The sequence below is a fragment of the Carcharhinus amblyrhynchos genome, chromosome 1 (genome assembly GCF_965287045.1).
Source record: "Carcharhinus amblyrhynchos chromosome 1, sCarAmb.v2.hapA, whole genome shotgun sequence".
NCBI lineage: Eukaryota > Metazoa > Chordata > Chondrichthyes > Carcharhiniformes > Carcharhinidae > Carcharhinus > Carcharhinus amblyrhynchos.
Genome location: NC_137324.1, coordinates 40,332,502 through 40,359,884, shown reverse-complemented (window position 1 = coordinate 40,359,884; position 27,383 = coordinate 40,332,502). Strand labels below are relative to the sequence as shown.

At 39.8% G+C, this 27,383-nt stretch overlaps 1 protein-coding gene across 1 annotated transcript in view; it reads left to right on the top strand.

Moving 5' to 3' along the window:
- ube2r2 (ubiquitin-conjugating enzyme E2R 2) overlaps positions 1 to 26,759 on the top strand; it is a 118,180-nt gene extending 91,421 nt beyond the window's left edge. The window contains exons 2-5 of the mRNA XM_080213950.1: positions 2,612 to 2,698; positions 14,107 to 14,204; positions 18,836 to 18,970; positions 25,553 to 26,759. Coding sequence (XP_080070076.1) covers positions 2,612 to 2,698; positions 14,107 to 14,204; positions 18,836 to 18,970; positions 25,553 to 25,772 — 540 coding nt within the window. The 3' untranslated portion in view covers positions 25,773 to 26,759. The remainder of the gene's footprint in view (positions 1 to 2,611; positions 2,699 to 14,106; positions 14,205 to 18,835; positions 18,971 to 25,552) is intronic.
- The last annotated feature ends 624 nt before the right edge of the window (positions 26,760 to 27,383 follow it).

Below are 27,383 nucleotides of genomic sequence, written 5' to 3'. Positions count from 1 at the left end.
CTTATCATACCCCTCTCAATCCCTCCACTGTCTCTAATTTGTTTGAATATCTGACATAAAAGTACAGGATGAGAAATTTTCTGCAGCTAAATATTGAAAAGACTAAAACTACTCTTCAGTCCTCCTTGCCAACTCCATTCATAGTCACTGATGCTGTCCTCTCTCTGGCAGCGGTTTGATGCTGAACCAGACTGCTTACAACTTGTCATATTTGATATTGAGGTGTACTTCTGACCATCATGGAGACTTTCTATTCTGCAAACATCACACTGCCTGGCTCTGTCTCATCTGTTGAAATACTTATGCTTTTGTTACTTCTAGACTTGATTGTTCCACCGCAATCCTGGCTAATCTCTCATCTTTTGCCCTCCAAAAACTTGAGGTCACCCACACTCTCTTGCCCACAACCTAACTTTTCCCAAGACCTGTTCATCACCCCTATGCTCGCTGATTTCATTGGCTGTTCGTTAAATAATGCTTGGATTTTAAAATCCTTATTCTTCACATTCCTCCTTTGTCTCCCCTTTCCTATCTCTGTAATCTTCTCCAGCCCCACAACTTTCTGAGATAACTGTACTCTAATTCTGGCCTCTTCAGCATCTTTGATTTTAACTAGTTCACCATTGGCAGCTGTACCTTAGCTACATAAAGCCTAAACTCTGGCATTCACCTCCCTTAACCACCATATTTCTCTACTTTTCTTTCCTCCTTTAAGATGCTCTTTAAAACTTAACCTTCTAGACCAAGCATTTGTTCATGTATCTTATCTTCTCATGCAGTTTGGTATCAGATTTTGTTTGATAATGCCCCTGTGAAGTGCCTTGGTCTGTTTTACTATGTTAAACGTGCTAAACTAATGCAAGTTCTTGTCGTCTGTGCCCTGCAACTTTTAAAGTACACTTCGCTCCTCTGTTGTTTAAGTGAATGTTATCCAGTAAAGTTGCCAAGCCATGCAGAACTGAAATATCTCCGGTTTGACCTGTGATCTCTACTATGATAGTTGATCTCTACCAGCCAGAATGAGAATGCAGCATGAAGTCACGATACAGTGATCATGAGTTTTGGCTAGTTTTCTGCCTCCTAATTCAGACGTCCTGCAGTTGTTGGAGCACAAGATGTTTTGCTACAATTAGTGGCTAAGACAATGGAGCCGTTAGTTTCAGGAAAATTTGAATATTCACCTTATAACATTAGTTAAAAATGTGGAAGCTCCTGTTTTATTTCCCCCTTTTTAATTCCTGAATCTCATATTAGAGACCTATGTCATTAGTTCTTCTCTGTCTACCCTATGTGTTCCCCTTAAGTGTCTTAAAAATTTTGCTTAAATCACCCCTTGATCTCTGGGGACACAATCCCAGTTTGTGTAATATCCCCTTGCAATTTAGCCCTTGGAGTTTAATTATTATTCTGGTAAATTTACATTGCACTAAATCTAGGATCAGTGCATCCTTCCTAAACTTTGGTGCTCAGATTAATAATAGTGATTCCAGGCCTAATCAAGGCTCCGTATAGCTGAAAGCTGACTGCTGCCTCTTTGTATTCTAGTTCTGTAGAAATAAAGGCTGGAATTCCACTAACCTATTTGATTATGTTTTATTAAAAACAAAAGCAAATCACTGCAAATGCTGAAATCTGAAACCAAAAGAGAAAATGCTGGAAAATCTCAGCAGCCTGGCAGTAGCTGTAAGGAGAGAAAAGAGTTTCGAGTCCAGATGACTGTGTCAAAGCTTTTTCTACATTGAAATCCATTTGCCACAGTTTTACTCATTTCATTTGATCAATATTTTTAATTGCTTGCTTACAATGTTGCCTATCTTTGTGTCGTTGGCAAATGTGGATATATGGCTTTCTGTGCCATCATCTAACTTAATAAATGCAATAAATATTGACACAGATCCTTGTAGGACACCACAAGTCAGATTCTACCAATTAAAGTACCTGCTCTTTATCCCTAAACTGTCTCCTGCCACTCATCAAACTTCCTAAACAAGTAATTAATTTGCCTTCAATTCCATGAGTTCTGTTTCAGCTACAAGTCTCTTATAAGGGGCACATGAACATAGGAGCAGGAGTAGGAACTTTATTCAATGTGCTCTGTGAAATATAAATAACATCCTTAGACATACCGCTGCCTAACTCTTCAGAACTAATGTCATCAGATTTGTCAGTCTGACATTTACAAATCCAATCTATGATGCTGAATATTTCCAAGACCACCTTTATCCTCAATTCGAGATTCTAGTAATTTCCTGATGATCAATGTTAAAGTTAACAGATCTATAACTCCCTGGTTTTCCTTCTCTTTTTCTAAAAAAAAGTAATGAGCAATTTTCCAATCTAAAAGAATCATTCCTGAATAGGGAGAACTTTCAGTTATTTATAGCTGTGCATCTGCAGTGTTCTCAGCACCTTCCTTTTAATTCCCAGGAAAGGAAACCATCTGATCCAGGAGATTTGTCACTCCTCTGTGCCATTATTTTCTTTACTGTTATTTTACTAATGATTTTTTGGTGCAATTTTATTATCAAACTTTGTTTCTATGCAGAGTTAATAAATTCTACAACCATTCTAAAAGGAGCATATTTTGACCATGCCTTCTATTTTCTCCTAGGCTCATCTGAAATTCCCAATAGATTATCCATATTCTCCACCTACCTTCAGATTTCTGACAAAAATGTGGCACCCAAATATTTATGAGGTAAGTTTCACTAAAATTATAATTTGGCGTTTCTTGAAACTTTAAGATGAGTACTCGAAAGCATCACTGTAAGCTACTGACTTCACTTAATCTTTGTCATTTTTAAAAAGTACCACAGCAGCTGTTAAGTAGAACAAAAGCAATATACCAAGAATGCTCAAAAACCCAAATAGAAACATAAAAATGCTGGAAATGCTCAACAGGTCAGGCAGCATCTGTGGAGAGAAACTTAGTTAACATTTCAGGTCAATGACCACTGTTCATGAGCAGAAATTTAGAGGTCCAAATATAGACATTACTAAAGGTTTTCTGATGTAGACACATAATTGTAAAAAGCTTCTTGGCTTTTATCGCAAGAATTGGAATCCAAACGGATAGAAATTATCTTACAGCTGTATAGACCTCTGCTTAAATCCCATCAGGAGAACTGCATTCAGTTTTGGGTACTGCATCATGGGTAGGATATGTTGGCCTAGGAGAGGGTGCAACAAAGATTCACCCGTGTGATACTGGGGCTGAAAGACTTTAAGCCTGAGGACTGATAGAGTAGACATGAAGATTATGGGGCAGCTAGATAGGTAGGGGAACCTAAAACATGGTTTTAAGGTGAGAGGGGAGAGATTCAAAAGTGTCCAGAGGGGCAATTTTTTCACAGAGGGTGGTGAGTGTCTGGAACAAGCTGCCGGAGGTGGTAGTAGTAGAAGCAGGTACAATTTTGTCTTTTAAAAAGCATTTAGACAGTTACAGGGGTAAGATGGGTATAGAGAGATATGGGCCAAATGTGGGCCATTGGGATTAGCTTAGGGGTTTTTTTAAAAGGGTGGCATGGACAAGTTGGGGCAAAGGACCTGCTTCCATGCTGTAAACCTCTATCCTAACTGAGATATTTAAATGATTATAGCAGTTTAATTGGACAGACAGCAGGAAACTTTCATTTGTTGAGACAGTCCAAAATAAGCGGATGTAATCTTAAAACAAATGTTGAGCTATTTATTGGTGATCTTTGAAAACACTTACTCACAAACACAGTCATGAAAATGGGCAACATTACTCCCCACATCTCCCGCCTCCCCCTCCCAGATGCTTGTTACACAAGGGTATTACAAGCTATAGACTAAGGTGGGCCAGAGAGTCAAGTTATAAATGGGTCATCATTTAATTGATACAGGTGAGGTGAGCGGGTTGACTGACGTTTGTGAACATGCAACCTGGAAGACCATTAATAACTTCCATATTTTCCTCAAGTACTTGGGCGTTTTGAGAGTACTGCAATTCTGATTTGAAATAATTTGCATATGGGAATTTAAAAAAGAATATGGGGTCAGCTGATATTTAATTTTGTTACACAGTTCATGAAACAATATCTTTCCACCAGCTGCAATGCTTTTTTTTCTGAAGTCAGTCACTTCTGAGATTATCCTTGGAAATGCTCTGGATTTCTAAAATCTAATTTCCCTGGACCTTTTCTTCAAAACTTTACGGTTTAACCCTGCTAGTTTACCCTATAGGTTAGAGGCTCGAGCACCAGAGTCATCCTTGTAATTTAATTATTTTCTCAACTGTAGTTCAAGAATATGTTTTCATAGGCAGCTAAAATAATCAATCAAGTTTTGAGCAGCTTGTTTCAATTTCCATTTCTGGAGTATTTTGACATTCCTAATATTTAACTGGCTACTACACAAAGCAATTGACATTTCAACATCAATCTTCTCAAAAAGAAAACCAATAAAAAAAATGTCCAGTATCTGCCTGTTTTTATATACACAGTTGTTACAGAGGCGATGATGCAGTGGTCTTTTCATTGGATGAGTAATCCAGAGAGCCAGGGTAATTTTTTGGGAACCTGGATTCCAATCCCACTATAGCAGGTGGTGAAATTTGAATTCAGTAAAAATCTGGACTTAAAAAAATGATGGCCATGAAACCATTGTTGATTAGTCAGAGGTTCGCAGCATGGAAACAGGCCCTTCGGCCCAACTTGTCCATGCCGCTCCTTTGTTTTTAACCACTGAGCTCGTCCCAATTGCCCGTGTTTGGCCCATATCCCTCTATACCCATCGTACCCATGTAACTGTCTAAACGCTTTTTAAAAGACAAAATTGAACCCACCTCTACTACAATCTGTGGCAGCTTGTTCCACTCACTACCCTCTGTGAAAAAATTGCCTCTCAGGACTGTTTTGTATTGTTCCCCTCTCACCTTAAACCTATGCCGTCCAGTTTTAGACTCCTTTACATTTGGGAAAAGATATTGACTCTCTAGCTGTAGACCTCTATAAGATCACCACAAACCCTCCTATGCTCCAGATGAAAAAAGCCCCAGTCTATCCTTATAACTCAAATCATCAAGTCCCGGTAGCATCCCAGTAAATCTTTTCTGCACTATTTCTAATATAATAATATCCTTTCTATAATAGGGTGACCAGAACTGTACACAGTATTCCAATTGTGGCCTTACCAATGGCTTGTACAACTTCAACAAGACATCCCAACTCCTGTATTCAGTGTTCTGACCAATGAAACCAAGCATTGTGAATGCTGCCTTCATCACTCTGACCGCCTGTGACTCCACTTCCAAGGAGCTATGAGCCTGTGCCCCTAGATCTCTTTGTTCTAAAGCACTCCCCAATGCTGTACCGTTAACTAAGTTCCGCCTTGGTTCGGTTACCAAAATGCATCACCTTGCTCTTATCTAAATTAAACTGCATCTGCCATTCATCAGCCCACTAGTCCAATTGATCAAGATCCCGGTGCAGTCCTCAATAACCCTCCTCACTGCCCAGTATGCCACCAATCTTGTGTCAGCCGCAAACTTACTAACCATGCCTCCTAAATTCTCATCCAAATTATTAATATAAATAACAGTGGCCCCAGCACTGATCCGAGGCACACTGCTGTTCGCCACCTGCGTTATCTCTTGGAGTTGTATGACCCTATTCATAAGGCTGGCATTGGTAGCCATCTTGTTCCTGACCACTGCTTTTAGTGAATCTATTGTTTTTACCCTCTCCCTGTATTTTGTCACCAAGTTTCACAAAACACATCCATCTCATAAATTCAAAATATATGTTTTAAATGAGGAACATTTGTTAACCATACAGAGCTGTCTTCTATAGTAACAGCCCTGGCTGGTTTACGTCCTCATAGTCCAAGATCGATCGTTTTGAAGTTAGTATCATGTTAGTGTTCCTAAATCTATGGTTATGTGTTTATTAGCTTAATTGGTCCCCCTACAGCACCCCAATTTAGAATTTTAACTTCTGGGCCAGATCTATTGTTCTCCATAGCTATCTTAAAACTAATGGAATCATGGTCACTGGTCCCAAAGTGATCCCTCACTAACACTTCTGTCACCAGCCTGCCCTTATTTCCCAAGAGGAGGTCGAATTTTGCCCTCTGTCTAGTTGGGCCATTCACAAACTGAATGAGAAATTCCTCCTGAACACACTCAATAAATTTCTCTCCATCCAAGCCCCTAATACTATGGCTGTCCCAGTCAATGTTGGGAAAGTTAAAATCTCCTACTATTACCACCCTACTTTTCTTGGTGCTATTTGTAATCTCCTTACATATGTGCTCCTCAATTTCCCACTGACTATTTGGGGGCCAATAGTACAACCCTATCAAAGTGATTTTCCCCCTTCTTATTCCTCAGTTCTACCCATATAGACTCAGTGAGCAAACCCTTACATATATCCCCTGTCAGTACTTTCCCTAATCAAAAATGCTATTCCCCTCCCCTCTCATCTCCTGTTCTATCTTTCCTAAAGTTTGTACCCTGGAACATTTAGCTGCCAGACCTGTCCTTCCCTTAGCCATGTTTCAGTAATTGCTATAATATCCCAGTCCCATGTATCCATCATGCCCTGAGTTCATCTCCTTTGCCTATCAGGCTCCTTGCATTGAAATAAATGCAGTTTAATCTGGACTTCCATTGCTCTCTAGTCATTAAAAAAAACAATCTGGTTTACTAACATCCTTTAGGGAAATAAATCTGCCATCCTTATCAGGTCTAACCTACACGTGACTCCCAATTCACAGCTCTTAAATGCCCCCAGGAATGGGCTGGTCCAGCCAGTGACGCTCATATCCCATGAACAAAATTTTTAAAAACTGAAGTGGGAATTGGCTCCAACTTTTCTATTATGATTTGAGTTTCAACTCGACTAACATGACTGTTTAAAACTTAATCCCTCTCAACAAGCCAAGGGTTTTCTAACTCTGAAATCCTCAATTAAAAAAGCACACTGGCATATTTAGACCTGAGTCAATCATGACGACATGAAAATCACCTGCGCATTCCTGTTAAAAATGACATTACAAATTTCACTTGTTTTACTCCTGAACTTGAGGTTACTGTGCTTAGTCTAAAGGAACAGCTAATAAAATGAAACAACTGTAGAATTAATGTTGTTACAACTGATTCCCAAAATATTTTTCTTTCTTTCTCTTCCTCCTTGCATAGAATCCTAGAATGGTTATAGCATGGAAAGATATAATTCAACCTATGATGCGCTCTATGCAACTTGACTAATCCAATTTGTCCACTCTCTTTTTGCCATGTAATTTTTTTTCTCTTTGGGCATTTACCCAAATTGTTTTTGACTGATCTGCCTCTACCACACATTTGAGGTAATGCATCCCAGGTTTTGATCATTCACTGCATCTTTTAAAAAAAAAAATTTCCTCATGTCATGTCGTCATTGATTCTCTTATCATTCACCTTAGACCGGTATCCTTCAGGTCTCAAACCTTCCATCTGTAGGAACAGTTTCTCTCTATCCACTCTGTCTCAGCCCCTCATAATTCCCCTCCATCTTCTCTAAGGAAAACAACCCCAGCTTCTTCAGTCAATCTTTAGGAGCAGGAGCATGCTATTTAGCCCATCCTCCACCATTTCAGTATAACTGATCAACTGTTTGTGTCTTTTCCCATATCCCTTTACTCCATTGGCAATCATCAATCGCTACTTTAAACATACTCAATGACTGAGCTTTCTCAACCTTCAGGGGAAGAGAATTCCAAAAATTCCCAACCTTCTGCGTAAAAAGATTTCTCCTCACGTCGGTCTCAATTTTGAAATTACATCCATCGGTTCTGGACTCCCTAACAAGGGGAAACTTCTTACCAGCATCTGCTTTGTCTATTCCTTTCACTTTTCTGTAGGTGTCATTAGATCACCTGTCATTAGTCAAAGCGTTGGGGAATACAGGCCTTTATATCATACATTATAGTGAAATCTTTATATCATTCACTGTAATGTTTGGCAAGTAAATTCTGAGGGGGTCCTCCACCTATGGCTTGTAGCTCTGAAAGCTTAGTGGCTTGGGCTACCAAATAAACCTGTTGGATTTTAACCTGGTGGTGTGAGACTTCTTATTGTGTATACCCCAGTCTAACGCTAGTATCTCCAATTCGTATAGAAATCTCAACATCTCAAGCATTTAACATGGACCATTTCCTTCAATGCCCCTAGAGAATTCTAGCATGCCCAAGAAAGAAGATACAGGGAGAACATTGATGAGAAAAAGGGGAACATTGGGTATCTTGGAATTCTGGAAAATCAAACCTGGTTTTCTGCTCAAGAGGATTTATCACTACTTCATCTCACTCACTACTTCAGCACAATTTCTTTAATTATACTGATTTCTTTAACTTATTCTCAGTCCTCTTCATTACTTTTAAAGTTCTATCCACTGTCCTAATTATTTGACACTGGTTCCAGCCTAGGTTATGTGGAGCCCATCCCACCAGAACTGCACCCTGTTTTGCCACTACTGGTGTCGATGTTCCATGAATCATAACCCCTTCCTCCCACACCACCTTCTAATCGGCTCATCCCTATGTCAGTCGATGTGGTTAGAAATCACTACTGAGGACCTGCTTTTTAATTTGGACCCAAACTCCACAAACTCTCAGCAGCACATCACTCCTGGTTCTATTTATGTCATTGGTTATGATCTGGACAATGACAACTGGATCCTCCCCCTTCCACTTCCAGGTTCTTCACTAGCCATGAGAAGTTGTCTCTAATCCTGGCACAGGGCAAGCAATACAACCTTCAGAAATTGGCATGGTGACACAGTGGTTAGCACTGCTGTCTCTCACTGCCAAGGACCTGGGTTCAATTCCTGCCTTGGGTCAGTTTGCATGTGGAGTGTGGAGTCTGCACGTTGTCTCCTGTGTTTGCATGAGTATCCTCCAGGTGTCCCAGTTTCTTCCCACACCAAAGATGTTTGGGTTAGGTGGATTGGCCATGCGAAATTGCTCCTTAATGTCAAGGAGACTAGCAGAGTAAGTATGTGAGGTTACGGGGAAAGGGCCTGGGTGGTATTATTGTCAGTGCTGGCTCAATGGGCTGAATGGTCTCCTGTACTGTAGCGATTCTATGAAATCCGGTCATGGTTGCAGAGAACAGTGTCTATCCTCTGACTATGTTGTCCCCCATCAATACCACACTCATTTCCAACTTCATGCACCATGATGCTATGGTCAGTTTTCCCATACACTCTAGAGTTGTTTTCATCCATTATAGGCAACAAGTATAATGCACATGTTGGATCAATTGCAAAGGCCATGAATCCTTCATCACTGCATGCTGGACCCCATACCTTCCTGCCTTGCAGTCATACCTTCCTGTTCTTGACCATTGACCAATTCCAAAGTGTTACCTAACTTAAGAAGTATGATGTGTCCTGGAAAAAAAGGTGTCCAGGTAACTCCTCCCTTTTTTGTGTCCTGGAATGTCTGCATGACAGATTCCAACTTAACTTTAAGCTAAAGTTTCTCAAACTTGGATATGATTGTCCTGGATCGCAGTACTTTCTGCAAATTCCTACAAACTGTAGTTATGGCATATAACCTATCCTGCCTAGTCTATCTAACTCTTATTTACTTATTTAATTTATAATTTCATTGCATGTGTAGATTACAGGCAAGGCCAGCATATGTTGCCCATCCCTAATTGCCTAAGAATTGCTTCAGTCCATCTGGAAATAATGGCAATATAGTTGCAAGTCAAGATGGTGTCTGAATTGAAGGGGAGCTTGCAAGTGGTGATCTTCTCATGCTTCTACAGCACTCGTCCACCTGGTGATAGTGGTCATGGGTTGGAAGATGCTGTTGAAGGAGGGTTAGCGAGTTGCTGCATGCATCTTATAATTGTACCCACTGCTATCATTATGCACTGTTAGTGGAAAGAGTGAATATTTAAAGTGGTTGAGAAGCTACACACTCTTGCATCACAATCCTGACTTGTGCTTTGTAGATGGTGGACAAATTTTGGGAAGTATGGAGGTAAGTTATTTACCACAGAATTCCCAGTCTGATCTGTTCTTGTAGCTACAGTATTTATATGGCTAATTCAGTTCAAAGTCTGACAACACCTGGTTTGTCAGTTCAGGCCATTGGTAACTCCTGGGATGCTAGTGGTGAGGGATTCAGTGATGGTAATGTTGTTGAATGTCTGGGGGGAAATGGTTAGATTCTGTCTTGTTGGAAATAGTCCATTGCCTGACACTTGAGTGGCATGCATGTTACTTGCCACTTCCCAGTCCAGATCTGTCTGTCCAGATCTCATTTGACAAGGATGCAAACTACTGAGGAGTTGCAAATAGTGCTGAACACTATGCAATCGTAAGCTAATATCCCCACTTCTGAGTGCCCCGAGGAACTTGGACAATTATTAACACTCAACTCTGAAATTCTTTTGTAGTACAGTAAGATGGGAAAATATTTGATTTATTATTGTCGTGTCTATTGAGATACAGTGAAAAGTATTGTTTCTTGCACGCTGTACAGACAAAACATACTGTTCATAGAATACATAGGGGAGAAGGAAAGTATAGGATGCAGAATATAGTGTTGCAGATAGAGTGAAGAGAAACATCAACTTAATATATGATAGGACCATTCAAAAGTCTGGCCACAGGGAAGAAGCTGTTCTTCAGCTGATATGTGTTTTCAGACTTTTGTATCTTTCTCCCATTGGAAGAAAGTAGAAGAGAGCATGTCTGGGGTGCTTGATAATGCTGGCTCTTTTCTGAGACAGCAGGAAGTGTAGACAGTGTCATTGAATGAGAGGCTGGTTTGCGTGATGGACTGGGTTGCATTCACAACAATTTGTAGTTTCTTGCAGTTTTGGGCAGAACAGGAGTCATACCAAGCTGTGATACAACCAGAAAGAATGCTTTCTTGGTGTATCTATAAAAATTGGTGCGAGCCAAATTTGCTTAGCCTTCTGAGAAAGTAGAGGTGTCGGTGGGCTTTCTTAACTACAGCGTCAGTGTGGAAGGACCAGGACAGGTGGTTGGTAACGTGAACACCAAGAAACCTGAAGCTTTCAACCATTTTCATTTTATTGCCGTTGAATGTCGAAATAGTACACTATAAATTGAAGTCAAGTTAAAAGGATTATGGGAAGTAATCACAAGCATTAAAATACTCACATCAGCTAAAAACTAAAGTGTTTGAAGATGGTTTATGTGAGCGAAAAGGCAGGAGTATGTGGCGCTCTCAGATAAATGACCCCATGATTTAGCCTTGCAGTAAGAAGTAATGGAGTGATGGTGAATACGCAGAACATTTTGTGATTACATAAGGCTATTATTGCTCAGATGAGATGTGCCTGATTGGTCAAGAAAATCACACTCAGGCTGTGATCATCACTGGGATGAACATAATCGGGCATGACAGAGAAGTACGGCATTTGGATATAGTTGCAAGTTGCTGGGAGAGAAATCATCGGCACCTTGAAATAAAAATAAAACTGAGGTGATGTTAGTTGAGGGACTATTTGACAGTAAAGAATCATTTAATCAGGTGAGAAAAAGTCTATTTAGAGTCATAGAGATTTACAGCATGAAAACAGGCCCTTCGGCCCAACTTGTCCATGCTGCCTTTTTTTAAAAACTTCTAAGCTAATCCCAATTGCCCACATTTGGCCCATATCCCTCTATACCCATTGTACCCATGTAACTATCTAAATGCTTTTTAAAAGATAAAATTGTATCTGCCTCTACTACTACTTCTGGTAGCTTGTTCCAGAGACCCACCACCCTCTGTGAAAAAAGTGCACGTCTGGACACTTTTGTATCTCTCCCCTCTCACCTTTAATCTATGCCCCCTAGTTTTAGACTCCCCTACCTTTGGGAAAAGACATTGACTATCTACTTTGCCCATGCCCTTCATTATTTTATAGACCTTTTTAAGATCACCCCTCAGCCTCCTGTGCCCCAGAGAAAGAAGTCCTAGTCTATTCAGCCTCTCCTTATAACTCAATCCGTGAAGTCCCGGTAACACCCTAATAAATCTTTCCTGCACTCTTTCTAGTTTAATAATATCCTTTCTATAATAGGGTGACCAGAATTGCACACAGCTTTCCAAGTGTGGCCTTACCAACGTCTTGTACAGTTTCAACAAGACATCCCAACTCCTGTATTCAGTGTTCTGACCGATGAAACCAAGCATGTCAAATGCCTTCTTCACCGCTCTGTCCATCTGTGACTCCACTTTCAAGGAGCTATGAACATGTACTCCTAGATCTTTGTTCTGTATCTCTCCCCAATGCCCTACTCAGTTAATCTGCCAAAATGCATCACCTTGCTTTTCTCTAAATTAAACTCCATCTGCCATTCGTCAGCCGAACTGATCAAGATCCCGTTGCAATTGGAGATAACTTTCTTCACTGTCCGCTATGCCACCAATCTTGATGTCATCTGCAAACCATGCCCCCTATATTCTTATCCAAATCATTATTATAAATGACAAATAACAGTGGGCCTAGCATTGATCCCTGAGGCACACCACTGGTCACAGGCCTCCAGTTTGAAGAACAACTCTCTACAACCACCCTAGAAGCCTATTTTGTATCCAATTATTTGCTTTATAATTGGCACAAGGAGCTGCTGTGCTATGAGGATGGACATATTGGGTAACCAAAAGTGGGAGCCTGAGGATGGGGTAGTTAGAGACCCTAACCACATGGTAGTACAGAGGCTAGCACTGCTGCCTCACAGCGCCAGAGACCCAGGCTCAATTTCCAGCTTGGGTTACTGTCCAAATGGAATTTGCACATTTTCTTTCCCCTTGTCTGCCTGGGTTTCCTCCCACAGTTTGAAAGATGTGCTGGTTAGTGCATTGACCCAAACAGATGCCGTAGGGTGACAGCTAGGGGAATTTCACAGTAAGTTCATTAAAGAGTTAATGTAAACCTTACTTGTGACTAATAAATTTTAACTTTACTAAAAAATTACCTTAAATTTGCCATCTTGGCCTATTTGTGACTCCACGAAAGTAGGAAAACAGAGGTAGTTTTAAGAGATTTATATTCGTATTGGGAGGCATTTTTTTAAGGTTTAGTTTTAGGTGGGTTTAGTTTAATATTTCTCTGCCTGATAGCAACCGACAGGTAGATTCATGCTGGACAAAGGCATTGTGTGTATGGTGGTTGGTTAAGTTTGAACCGTATTCCCATTGTGCTTAAAGAGGGCATGAAGAATAAATAATAGTTGCGGGGCATTGCTGAGCAACGTAAGGCCATCTCAGAGAATGGGCTTTCCTTTGTTTTTAATTTTAACTGGAAGCCGGAGTAGGTGGAAACAGATCATTGAGGAGTGAGAAGCTCTAAGCTTTGCCTAGGAGAAGTTGGACAAGGCAAGGGCGTTGCAAAGATACAAGCATGTTTTTGGGAGTGGATTTTGGAAACTCATAACAATCATCTGGAAGGATTCTGAGGAGCAAACCACAGATGCTAACTTTGGTGTTACTTGACTACAGTTATCTTGTGTGTGTCAACGGAACTTAGGTGCTAATGAGACCATTGTAACTTCAGATGTACTGTGTTGTTGTCTTGATCTTAAAACCTGTTGTATTTAAGCAAAGGCGGGGAGTAAATGAGTATTGTATTATTCTCCAACTTTTTCATGTTTAATAAATGTTTTCTCTTGTTGAAGCTAGTTAGCAGTCCTGTGATTCTGTCCCTCCTCGTTTGAAAGTTGTGGTCTTTTGAGCCAGGGTTCCATTCTGGGATTTTCCCGTCCAGTTATAACACCAACTAAGGATGTATCACTTGTCAGGCCCACATCTCAAAAATTCATTTTAAAAAGTACAGTTTCAGTCTGTGTAGAAACTGTAAATCAAATGTTTCCCTATCAGTTTTTAACTTCTGTACAAATTGTTTTGAAATTATAATTTGGAGGCATCAAATTTGGGACAAGTCACTGAGTCATTATGTACTTGTAATGATAGAAGCTAAGAGACAAAGTATATGTTTACCAGTACTGTGGTATTGAGCCACTGTGTGTTGTGCAATATTAACTGACACTCTGGAATGATCAGATGTCTGTGCAAGGTGGTGTTATGGTATTGTTTAAAGGATCTGTTTGACAACTTGGAGTCTTTTGCTTTTAGAATGGAGATGTTTGCATTTCAATCCTTCACCCACCAGTAGATGATCCTCAGAGTGGTGAACTACCGTCTGAAAGATGGAATCCAACTCAAAATGTCAGGTAAGCTATTCTCTATTGACAAGAATTTCAAGTTCATTAGGATTTATTATTTTGTACTTTTGTATGTCAGTGCAGACTCAGTGGGCCAAAGGGCCTCTTTCTGCACTGTAGGGTTCTATGTATTTTTATCTTGGAAAAATTAATTTGACTCAAGCTCACTCCAAGTGCATTATAGTTTGTGTCCTTGCCAAACTAGACAATCCTGAATTGCCTGCTTTTCCTGTTGAGCAGAAAATAAATATATTTGATTTGTCATTTAATTTGTAGCCTGGAGTTTGCTGTAAGCAGCAAAAGAACAGCTTTCGCCGTTCACTCGTGCACAGTTCCCAAGATCCATTTTGCAAGCTTGGGCATGGAGATTTCTAATAATCAGATATCTGATCCAGAGTGACAACTCCACACGAAATATGTGCCATCTGTGAACAGGTGAAGCAGCAGGTGGTGCTCTTCAACCAATCACACTTGCACATTCTCACTGGGACATGCAAAAATGAAGTTAACCAAACAGGAAATACAAATTATGATTAAATCACTATACTGGAAGAAAAATAAAGATTGGGTCTTATATATGGAATTATGGGACAGATATAAAAGAAAAATAAACTGAAAGAATTTAATTTTTAATTTTAAGAAATTTGCTGCATTTTCTTAAGTGCACAGACACCAAAATTTGTAAAATTATTTTCTCAGGACATGAGGTTGTTCAGAAGTAATTATCCATTTTTCCTGCCCAAAATACCCCAAGAATAGTCATTTTAACATTCCCAAGGTTTTTGTCTTCACTAATCTATCCAGGAGTCTGTTCCATATCTTGATTTTTTTTTTAATGTGAAGAAGAACTTATGACACCCATTCTAAATGTATATTTTATTCATCTAAACTGTGTTCATGTGTTCTACTGGATGAATTCTCCAGGTTTAGATTTTTCAGGCTACCCCCTCGTATGTACCCCGATAATTTCTATGTTTCTCCAACCGAACAAAATGACTCAGACCTTTGACGATTTACACACTCTCCAACATGCACTTTCCCAAGTTATTCAGTCAAAATTGGCATATTTATTTTTTTAAATGAAGTTGTTTGGAATTGTCGAGATAAGCTTTCCTGCAGTTGTGAGTTACTACGTGGATCGATGCGTGTTTATGTAATCTTTAGCCTGGCAGCAGGTCAGAAGCATGGTAAGAGCACTATAGGGTCTACTTTCACAAACTATGCCATTTTGGAACCTTGTAACTACTTAACAGCAGTTAAGTTCGAAATAAATAATGTTTCAAGACTTAAATATTCAGTTTTATTTATGCCAACAAAAATTTGCTAACTTTCTCTAAATCTGAAGAAGCAACCTGTCTGATTTTGAACTTGTTTTATTCTCCTGTCATTCGCTCTATTTGGTGATTACTCACTCTGATTTCTATCAATATTTTTATATCGCAACGAGGTGTTGGAAAACTGTCTTTCAGATTTAATTCTCTTTCTTATAGGAATTGCCTTGCCCTTGTTACGTGCTCTTCCTTTTCTCCTTTACTTTATGGAATCTGCTTTAACAAGGTGGAAAACATGGGACAAGCATTAAATGGAATACCTATTTTTTAAAAAATAGGAATTAGAATAGACCATTTGGCCTTTTAAATCTGTTCAACCTCAACAGGCTCACGACTAATCATCTACTTCACCTTCATCATCCCTGTATCCTTTGGTTTAGTAACAAAAACCTATCCACCTACATATACTCAACAATTGAGCATTCGTTGCTCCTTAGAATAAAGAATTCTGAAGATTGTCACACAACCTTTTAAGTGTAGATGCTTCTTTTTCATCTCAGAATAAGAATTGGCCATTGAGACTAAGACTGTGATCCCCGTGCTATAAATTCCACAGTAAGAAGTCTGACTGCACTGTCTAAGGCCAGAACTCTCCATTCACCTGATGAAAAGGGAAACCTCGAAAGCTTGTGAGTTTACTATCAAATAGATCAGTTGGACTTAAACATGGTGTTGTCAGACTTCTTACTGTGTTTACCCCAGTCCAACACCGGCATCTCCACATCATAGATTCCATAGCCAGGGGAAACAGTTTCTCAGTATCTATCCTGTGAAGCCCTTTAAGAATTTGACTTATTCCAATTAGACCATCTTGTTGGTTTTCCTAAATTTAGGCCTAGTCTGCTCAATCTCTCCTCCTAGCCCATTCTCTGCCATTTCCTTATTCCTGACTTGTCTCTGCCTTTAATTAATTCATCTTTGCCTTCGCTAATTTTTTTTGTTTGTCCAGTATTTCTCTGGGTATGTAATCTGTTTTATGCCTGTTGCTAGTCTACTTTCATACTTTCTTTCATAAACAATGTCTTGGTCCTTGCTGAATTTCATAATCACCCCATTCTAAACATTAACAGTTTTTTGACAGCATTATAATCATTTTTTGATATTAGCTTTAATTTCTCGTGCAAGTCATGATTGAACCACTGTTGTTTTCAGGTCTTTGTACTAGATATATGTTGCTAAAATATAAATGTATATTGTGAACTAATGCTTTAAATGCTTGCCATTCCCTGTCTACTGCCATGTAATTAACTTCTTGTTTAGAAGTAAGATCCTCGGCCAGGATTTTACAGCTGCTGTGGTGCCTCCTTCCCCCTGTTATAGACTCAACTAAAATACTAACCAACGCATATAAAATTCCTGTTATGTTCACACTTCCCTAGAGGCTCCTTTGCTGCAAGTTTATTAATTTAACCCTTTGAGTACACTAGACTGTTCCTAGTTAGCTCCTCCACAGTGATCTGGAAAACTATTGTACAGATGCCATAGGCTCATCTACCATATTACTGCAAGTTTGGTTTGCCCAGCCTCTGTCGTAGAATCATAAAATGTTTACGGCACGGAAGACAACTATTTGGCCCATCATGTCCGTGCTGTCCCTATAAAGGTATCACTCCTCTGCCTTTACCCCGCCACAGGAAACCTACAAAGAGAAACAGAAAAACAGTTTGATTTCAGTTGGAAACAGATGCCAGGAGAAACTGGACACAAGTTGAACTGCAGAGAGTAGATTTCCCAAAAGAACATAAAGTCCTAGAAACCAAGGACTGGGAACAAAATAAAATCCCAAGAAAATTTTTAAGTCAAGGAACAAAAAGAGGTATCCAAACAATGTTCTGTTCAGTAAAGCTAAAGTAAGGAGCAGAGAAAAATCCCCATTTTAAGGAGACAGAGCTGCAGGAAACAGCTTAAATTGGCTTGTGAGAAGTTAGGTGATCTAAGGGGACAGAAAAAGGTGGGCAACTCCTCACTACCTGCCTCAGAGGCAGGGTGTTCTGCTGGTACAGCTGAATATCTGAGAAATTGTGTGGAAGACAAAGCTTGAATGCATGTGGTGACTTTGAGGAGAGGAACATTGGAAGAAGAGATTTAAACCCTGGAGATGGATCCTTGTTGAAGAAGTCCAAGAGAAAGTGCCATTTGGGAGAAGAGTCCCAAGACAAGTACCTCGAGAGTGCAGATTCGAAATCCTCGAGTGAAAGATGGAGTTTCTGAGAGACCAGTTTCCCCCAATTTGACGAGCATCTGAGGAGAGTTTTTGAGAGCTCCATACAAGTTGCTTTGGTGGCATTGATCACTTGGTTTTGGAGTGTGGAGTGACTGACCACAGTTCATTTATTAGTGCATGGACTGTATATTTACTATGCAGATTCATCTATAATATAGACTTGATAACTTGCGGTATCCACTGTAGAAAACTCAAAGTATATTTGTGGATGAAGCTGTAGTGTAATATAATTCATCTTTTCTTATTTAATAAATGTTTTATTCTTTTGTTAAAAATTCATCAGCAGACTCCTGAGACTCTGTTCAGTAGCCGCCCTCCACATTTCTAAACAAAAAAAATAAAAGTTAGGATCTGTCGAGCCAGGTTCCATCTTGTCCTGTAGTAACATCAGCTGGAATCATAACAGTTGTGAAGGCAATATATAAATGCAAGTATTTCTTTATTGATTCCAATGCGCAATTATAACCATTAGCCCCAACTTAATTTGTTGGGGGTGGGGGGAGGAGGGGGAATTTTTGTCTTTAAATCTGATCCTAAATTCTTAGTTCAAATATGTGCTAATTTTATGATGATATTCTGCAAGTTTAATAATAGAAATATGTTTAAATTGGATACCCGTATGATTACCATGGGAAAGATCTTGCTGTACCCCATGTTAAATGCAGGCAGGTATTTTTCACAAGTATGTAAGCCTGCTGTGCTGCTGACCTGCGCATCACTTGCAGGTTCCATTGCTTGACTGGTCTGCTGTCTTTTAGAGAATATCAAATGCAAGTCTGGGGTGAGGAACCTGGATAAGATGAACTTAAAAGTGGGTTAAAATTAATTTCTGCCAGCCTTATAGTCTCTTCCAGACTGCATGTGGGCTGTGAAATAATCTGTGTTGGTGCATCATTTGTCCTGCTATATTCTGATATCCACTTTTGAGGTCTGGAAAAGGTGGCAGTATTCTACAAATGTTTGATTTAAATATGCAAGGTGTGGTGCTTAATTTTTTGAATACATAGCTTTTAAAAAAACTTGCAAAATTTAATCAGGAAATTAAGGAAATCATTAACACTCTTGTTCTAAATCTGTTCACTCAGGACTATTCTTTTAAGTGTCATCTCCTTATTGAATGAACCAAACACATTTTCGCCAGCAAATGTGGATGCTTCTGTCATGTTCAGAAAATGGAGAGATAGCAAAGGGAAAGACAAAGAATATGCTGAAATCATCAGGTAAGAAATGTAGATTTTTTTTAAAAATCATCAAGTCTTATAGAGCTTCTTTCTTAGCCTTGCCCTGGTCCAGCTCCTTCCTTGCACCACTGTCTGGCTATGAAGTGGATGTCTTTTCCAAGCCATATAAATACTGATAGGTGCATAATTCTAAACTAGTGAATCACGTTTCATCCTTATGACAATTTATCCTTAAAACAGTTTTGGCAAATTTGTGTTCCGATCTGAACATTCATCCAACGCAAAACTGGGTGTAACTAGGGATCTAGTTGCATGGCTGTCTTGGCTTTAATAGGATGATTCTCCATCTTGATCAAACTGACTTAAATAGAAATGAAATATATGTGCTGCAATATTGTGTGTACATCTGTCAGAATTTTTCAGAGAGCTACATGTTATGCTAGCCTCATGTGGGAGATTTCTCTTTCGTAATACAGCTCAGCAAATACAAAGAACTTATGGAGACATTAAATTCTGGTTGATGACATACTTTGAGCCAGCCCTGGTTCCACACGTTGACTCTAAATTATCAAGACATTCTGTAATTATACTTCAGAAATTATCTGCCTGCTTACTCTGTCCATCTTAATGGGTGGGCCAATCATGTTAATATGGATTATTTACCTTAGCCAATTACATCCACCTCTCTGGCAGCATGAGCGTTCCTTGGTCCGTAGAATTTGGAAGCTCCCACCCACTTGTCTCTTAACTTCAAAAATGTTGGTAGTCCAATTCAAATGTAGCTTTCCCACTGTGTCTCAATTATGTAGGTCATAGAGTTCAAGAGTTCCCATTCTCACTGTCTGCTAAGTATTTCTTATCAGTAGAAAATGAATTGTTCCATTCATGTAGTGTATGGGAACTATTCTCTGTGGCTGTATTGTTCTCAGAGAATGTGGTTCATTTCACTTAGCCTCCATCCCATTATGCCTTGGGCAGTCTGTATTTGGCCAAGGTGTACAGAATACTTTCAAAAATACATAAAATCTCTAATAGTGGTTGTGTGTTTCTCTGTACCTTTATAAATCTAGGTACATTGTACTTTTTCTGTACTACTTTCTTTTCTAAGTTAGTCTATGCCAAGCTATTCGTCTTTTGGTACCAGACTATTGTTATATCCTCTAACAATGTATTATCCTATTGTATTTAAATGTAATGAAATACCTTGTAATACAAAAATGTGCAAGAATGAGACACCTGCATATTTTATAATGCTGCCCCTCAGTCATCCTTTATTTATTAGTTAGACCTACTTGGAAACAAAGGGCTTGTTAAATATTAAAATCAGACTGCAACATTGTATTTGGAAACATACTAAAAGCCTCCATGTCAAGTGTTTTCTCCAGGAAAATTCATCTTTTCTAACAACATTTTAAACTTTGGACAGATCAATAAATATTGAAACTTATAAAATATGATTCTGAATTTTTATACTTTTAACTTCTTCATAAAGGGCTGCAGCCCTTTTAAGCCCTTTTAAACTTTTAAGGAATCAGGTCCTCTTTCTCTTCCACCTGTTCCATTTGTGAACATGACTGAGGAATACTGTCATACCATTTGTTCTAATTCATGTTGCCACACTAGGGAGGAATTCTACACACACAACTCTACTCTTCAGCTGACCAGTAAGAGCATGTTGTCACTTGAGTAATATGAGAAAGTAACCAGATTAGATTTCACCTTTTGTCGATCACATTTGGATTTTGAGTTATACAGGTATTTGCAGATTAACTTTATGAAGGTGTTGAAAATCACTTTCTGTTTGGAAAGGAAGGCACAATGTGGAGATGCAGGCATTGGACTGAGGTAAATGCAACCCCAGTCCAACGCCAGCATCCCCACATCATGACTGCTATTGACACCGCAAACTGCCAGCTCAAGTGGAGAAGATCTCTAAGAAGATCAAACATATCAACACAGATACGTCTTGCTGTGGAAAGGGCTGTGCAATGACTCCATTATGGACTATCTTACATAAATGATTTTGTATTTGTAAGCAAGAGTTTATGCTGTTAATATGGGTTGCACTGGGAAAACACCTTCTCCAATTGTGATTGACCCAAATGTTTCGATCTTTAATTTTGCCTGCCCACTTACCCCCTCCCCTCTGTCTCCACCAATGGCAGCAGTTACAATAATTACTTGTGTTTAGATAGTGCCTTTAAAGTGGTAAAGCACACCAAGGAGCTTCACAGGAGCATTACCAAATGATGTTTAACACTGCATCATGTAAAAAGGTATTCGGATTCTTGGTTGGGTCCTTGTGCATGAGTTGCAAAAGCCCAGCTTGCAGGTGCAGCAGGTGGTCAGGAAGGCAAATGGGATGCTGGCCTTCATAGCGGGGGGGGGGGATTGAATATAAAAGTAGGGAGGTCTTGCTGTGGCTATATAGGGCATTGGTGAGGCTGCAGCTGGAGTACTGTGTGCAGTTTTGGGCGCCGTACTTATGCAAGGATATTTTGGCCTTGGAGGGAGTGCAGAGGAGGTTTACTAGGCTGATGCCGGAGTTGAGGGGGTTGAGCTATGAGGAGAGGCTGAATAAACTAGGCTTGCACTCGTTAGAGTTTAGAAGAATGAGGGGAGATCTCATTGAGATGTATAAGATGATGAATGGGATGGATGGGATAGAGGTGGAGAGACTCTTCCTGCTCAGAAAGGACAGTAGGACTAGGGGGCACAGCCTCAAGATAAAGGGGGGGGGGGGGGGGGCAGTTTAGAACGGAGTTGAGGAGGAACTTCTTCACTCAAAGGGTGGTGAATCTCTGGAATTCTCTGCCCGTTGAAGTGGTGGAGGCTATCTCGCTAAATGTTTTTAAGACGCGGGTTGATGGGTTTTTGATAAGAGAGGGGATTAAGGGTTATGGGGAGAGGGCGGGAATGTGGAACTGAGCCATGACAGATCAGCCATGATCTTATTGAATGGCGGGGCAGGCTCGAAGGGCCAGATGGCCTACTCCTGCTCCTATTTCTTATGTTCTTATGTTCAATCTAGCAGTCATACACCACCTTTAACATAAACACCTTAAGGTGCTTCACAGAGGCACTACAAAACAAAAAGGAACTTTGAGGCCAGGCATCCAAAAACTTTGTTAAAGAGCTTTGAGGAGCATTTTAAATAAGGAAAGTAAGGCAAAAAGACAGAGTTTTAAGAAGGTAATTCCAGTTTAGCAGTTAGGCAGCTGGTCAACAGTGGTGGAGTGATTAAAATCTGAGATGCACATGGCCAGAATTAGATGAGTGCAGATATCTTCAAGGTTATATGGCTGGAGGAGGTTACAGAGATAGGGAAGGATCAAGCCATCAAGAAATTTAAAAACAAAAACGAGAATGTTAAGGAGGAATAGAAGAGAAACCAGAGAGATGCAGGACCCAAGACAAGGTAAACCTTGTTTGATTCAGTGGGCTAGGGTGGGAAGCAGCAGAGGCAACTAATTAGATGGCCTCAGTTGTAGTAACATTGAAGTCCACAAACTCCTGACGGTTGTGGAATTATACAAAGGAGAGGAGCTTTTTTTTAAAAAAGTCAGATTTCAGGATAGAAGCAAAATCCCTGAATGGAAAGGTATCTGTTATTGTGCTGCCTATTTTAATCAGCCTCATCTTGATGGCTTTTAGTCTGCTAGATCTTAGACTTGGAACTTAATCTATTCCATTTGGAAGGATGTTTGAGTACAAGCAGGGGGAGACTGTAATGCAGTGGGTATTGTCACAAGACTAGTATTCTAGGGATCCAAGGCAAGATCTGGGGACCTGGTTTCAAATCACGTCATGGCAAATGGTGAAATTGGAATTAAAAGCTGACCATGAAGCCATTGTCAATTATCGTAAAAACCCATCTAGCTCACCTTAGAGAAGGAAATCTGTCATCCTTACCTGGGCTATCCTACATGTAGATGTGGTTGACTCTGAAATGTCCTATGGAATGGAGGTCAGTTAGGGATGGGCAATAAATGCTAGTCCAGCCAATGACACCTACATCCCATCAAATGTTTTTGTGAACCTATGCAAGTTTCTTTCAACTAATGTTCCTTTTAAGATCCCTTTCGAAGATAGGTTGTATGATTACTTTTTAAAAAGCATCACAATTATCAAGGATAATCCTTACAATACAAAAGGAGATCATACGGCCCATTGAGTCAGCACTGACTCTTCAAAAGAGAATCTTACCCAGGCTCAGCCCCACCCTATCCCCATAAACGCACATATTTACTATGGTCAGTCTGCCTAACGTGCACGTATTTAGTGTGTGGGATAAAACTGGAGCACCGGAGGAAACCCAAGCAGACAGGGAAAAGTGCAAACTGACCCAAGGCCAGAATTGAACTTGGGTCCCAGGTGCTGAGAGGCAGCAATGCTTAACCACAGTGCCATAGTGCTGCCTTCACAGTACAGTGGGTCTGGTTCTATTGAAGCTTTACTTTAAGGAGCTCCTTTCTACTGTAGGCCTTGTTCTCTCGAAGTTCAGTTTTGTGACTGAGCAAAATGAATAGCAGACACCAAAAGCAAACAGACTGAAGTGATAAAACAGGTATCATAAACCAGAACTGTGAAATACCCCCCAGTACAAATCTAATTTATCACTGTTCCACGATTTCTAATGTGGAGTTTGCAAAAGTTGAAAGCTACCAATAATCAAACAACAAATTGGCTGTTTGCTTCTGAATTTCAATGACTGACAGAAAATAGCTGGGGAAAAACAGTCTTGATTTGAGTTATCCATTTAAGTCTAAATGAAAAAAACTTTGGTTTAGTTTGTGCAGGAAGTGGATCAGCATGAGCGGGTAGCTATCACATCCAGTTGACTTAACCGTTTCTCTCCCAGGCCTGACCTTCTTCCCAAAGTGTTGTGCCCAGAATTGGACATAATGCTTCACCTGAGGCTGAACCAGTGATTAATACAGGTGTATCTTAACACCCATGTGCTACGCCTCTATTTATATGCCTATTTGTTTCAACAACTTTTTCAGCTTGACCCACCAAAGATTTGTGAATGTGAACCCTGATACTCCCTTTAAAATTTAGTTTGTTAGCATAGATCCACGAAACATTTAATGTGCAACTAGTATCTGTACTACAATGAAACTTTGTTAAATCCCCATCTCATGCCATTCCATCCGTCCCATGCCATCTCTCATATCACCCATATCCCATCTCCCATTCCATGCCTTTTCCCCTCCCCATCCCCCTATTCTCCCCTCTTGCAGAAAAAGTCTTGTGTATAGTGAGGCTGTCCTGCAGCTGACAGTTGGTTAATTCGATATTTTAAAACTTTATTGTAACATTCAAGTACTTGGTGTACTCGGATATCACCCAGCAAAAAAAACCTGTCAGCTGAGAACCCCTGCCAAATATTCTGTCCAATTTGTATTATTTCCTCCTTTCCTGCGTTGAATTTAATCTGCAAAATGTCAACCAATTTCACCAGTTTGTGTATGCCCTTCTATTTCCTCTCCCTTAGTTTCAATTCTGTATAATTTGTCTTGGAACTGACTTTTCACGTTTTATTGTAATTTGCAGCCCTCTTTGGTGAAATTTTGTACTACTTGATTCAGGGCTGTTAGCATTGGAGAATTGACTATTTTTCACCCAATGTCAGTCTGGGCAGATATAGTGCAGCCCATTCCCTCCTGTAGCCTTTTTGACTTTTTCCCTCCCAAGTGGCCATTGTTATCAGGTGAGATTTCCAATTTTGTGGTTGCACTCCGAACAGGCCTGAGACAGCCCAAACCTATTCTGGGGTGACAGAGTACCCATTCAGTTACTCTGGTGCAGTTTGTTTGGTCATAGCTCCACACTTGTTAATGGGAAGGTGTTGTTTGCCGCCAAAGGGCATGCATCTTCCCACAGGTAAGAAATTTCTTATTTTTAATCAAATCCTATTTAATAAATGTTTAATTTACTCCCAGTATCTTACACTGGAATATTTTGAATAAATGTATTTCTGTAGTCCCAAACCACCACTTTTAACAAAAATGTATTGCGATGATTATGAAACCTTATTGCCTAATATAATATCTAGCTTGGGGATTATTGTAATTACAAAAGTTATTGAAAAGTATTTAATGCAGGATGGAATAGAAGTGAGGAGTTGTTGCTTCAGAACCTTGTTCAAGCCTGGCTGAAGCACTACATTTGGGCAGCGCATATCAGGAAAGATGCATCAACCAACCATGGAGGAAAAACAGTATAAATTTATCAGAAACTGTTAACTAAAGTGTTCAGTACAATTTATGAATTTGAGGAATATTCTGATTGAATGATGAAAAAATTCAAATGTTAAATACAGATAAACCATTTCCATTGGTGAGGGAGTCCTGAACAAGAGGGCACAATATTGAAATTAGAGCCAGAACTATTTAGAAGTGAAATCGGGAAATGGTTCTCCGTGTTGTCTGTACAGTGTTGGAACGCTATCAGCTTAAAGCACTGTCCTGGAATGAATTGGACATAGGTGTAATTAATTTTGATTTCCACACAGTGAGGTTCTTTCTCTTGTACAGATCAAAATGGAAATTGGTTGCATAGGACAGTTGTATAGGTCAATTGTTTATTGTTATCACCTTGTACTGTTTTTCTTATTAGGAAACAAGTACTTTCAACCAAGGCCGAAGCTGAAAAAGACGGTGTGAAGGTTCCAACCACACTGGCTGAATATTGCATCAAGACCAAAGTGCCTTCCAGTGACAACAGTTCAGACTTGCTTTACGATGACTTATATGACGATGATATAGACGAAGAGGAGGAGGAGGAAGAAGATGCTGACTGCTATGATGATGAGGATTCTGGAAATGAGGAGTCGTGACGTACACAGGCCAGAAAGGGAGCAGCACTAACCTAGCAACAGCCCAGCCCAGAACTTGCCACCTGCTGCATCCTGTTGTGTGGGTCTTGAAATGCTCCTTTTTAATGGACCTCTGAACTCCGCAGACTGTCTGACACCTCCATACTAGACTATAATCCCACTATATATTGTAACTGGATCTGCTCATTTTCTTCAAAAAAAACAATTGTTCACACCCGGTTCTTACAGTCTTCCTGCCATGGAAGTCCTATGTAAGCCCAGTAATTTGATTTTGTTGGGGGAGGGGGGGTTCAGTGGGGATATATGGAGACTTGTAGCACTCAATAGTAAAATGGACTGCCAAGGTTAAGCTGCTCCTGTCACATAGTGTGCACCTCTTGATATTTTTTCTTAAACTATGTGGTGAAATATTCTTTTTTGGGGGAGGGAACATTGGGGAGTGTGTAGCCTACTGCTTTTTGATTCTTAAGTATGTTACTATCTAGATTTTCCTTTGGCAGTTTTTACAACCCTTGAGTACACTGCATTCTCCAGCAATTTGCATTTTGAGTTTTTTTTAATTGTAGTTATAGAAGTTCTATCAGTAGCTGAGCTCGATCAAGTTTTCTTATTTTTTTTATATAAATTGTGGTGGAAAAGTCCCTGAATTTGGTTTAAAAATGGTCATACCTAATATTAACGCTGACGTTTGCTGGGTCTTAGCTTATTTATTTTTCTGCAGCCGCTGGATTTTTCACTTAAACACGTTTACATGATGTAAAGCAATGGTAATAGAAGCAGAAAATTATATTAATTAGAGAATTGGAAACCAATACAATGCACTAAATAACATATTTCCAGTCGCGGTTCCTGGAATTTTTCTTTTGGTCTTTTCTGCTTTTTTTTCCTTGTAGGAATCATTTTGTGTTGTCTCCTGCGCTATCAATTACTTTGTCTTTGCATCTACTAATAAAATGTGAATAAAAATGTTGGTTTTGTTATGAAATACACAGGGTTCTCATTACTCTTCAATGTACTCTTCAGCCAGCCATTTAATAATAGTGCAGCTTCTCAAACAGAAATTGGGTTGTCCGCAAGTGATCGGTGCTAGGGCCTCAACTGTTTACCATATACATAGACAATCTGGAGGAGGGGGCTGAGTGTAGGGTAACAAAGTTTGCTGATGACACGAAGATGAGTGGAAAAGCAAATTGCGTGGAGGATGCAGAAAGCCTGCAGAGAGACTTGGACAGGCTGAGTGAGTGGGTGAGGACCTGGCAGATGGACTATAACATTAGCAAATGTGAGGTTATCCACTTTGGAAGAAATAATAGGATGGAATATTATTTAAATGGTGAAAAGTTGCAGCATGCTACTGTGCAGAGGGACCTGGAGTTCTTGTGCACAAATCGCAAAAACACAGTCTGCAGGTGCAGCAGGTGATCAAGAAGGTGAATGGAATGTTGGCCTTTATCACGAGGGGGATAGAATATAAAAGCAGGGCGGTCTTGCTGCAACTGGTGAGGCTGCAATTGGAGTACTGTGTGCAATTTTGGTCCCCTTATTTGCGAAAGATTGTGGTGAATCTCTGGAATTCTCTGCCCATTGAAGTGGTGGAGGCTACCTGTTGAA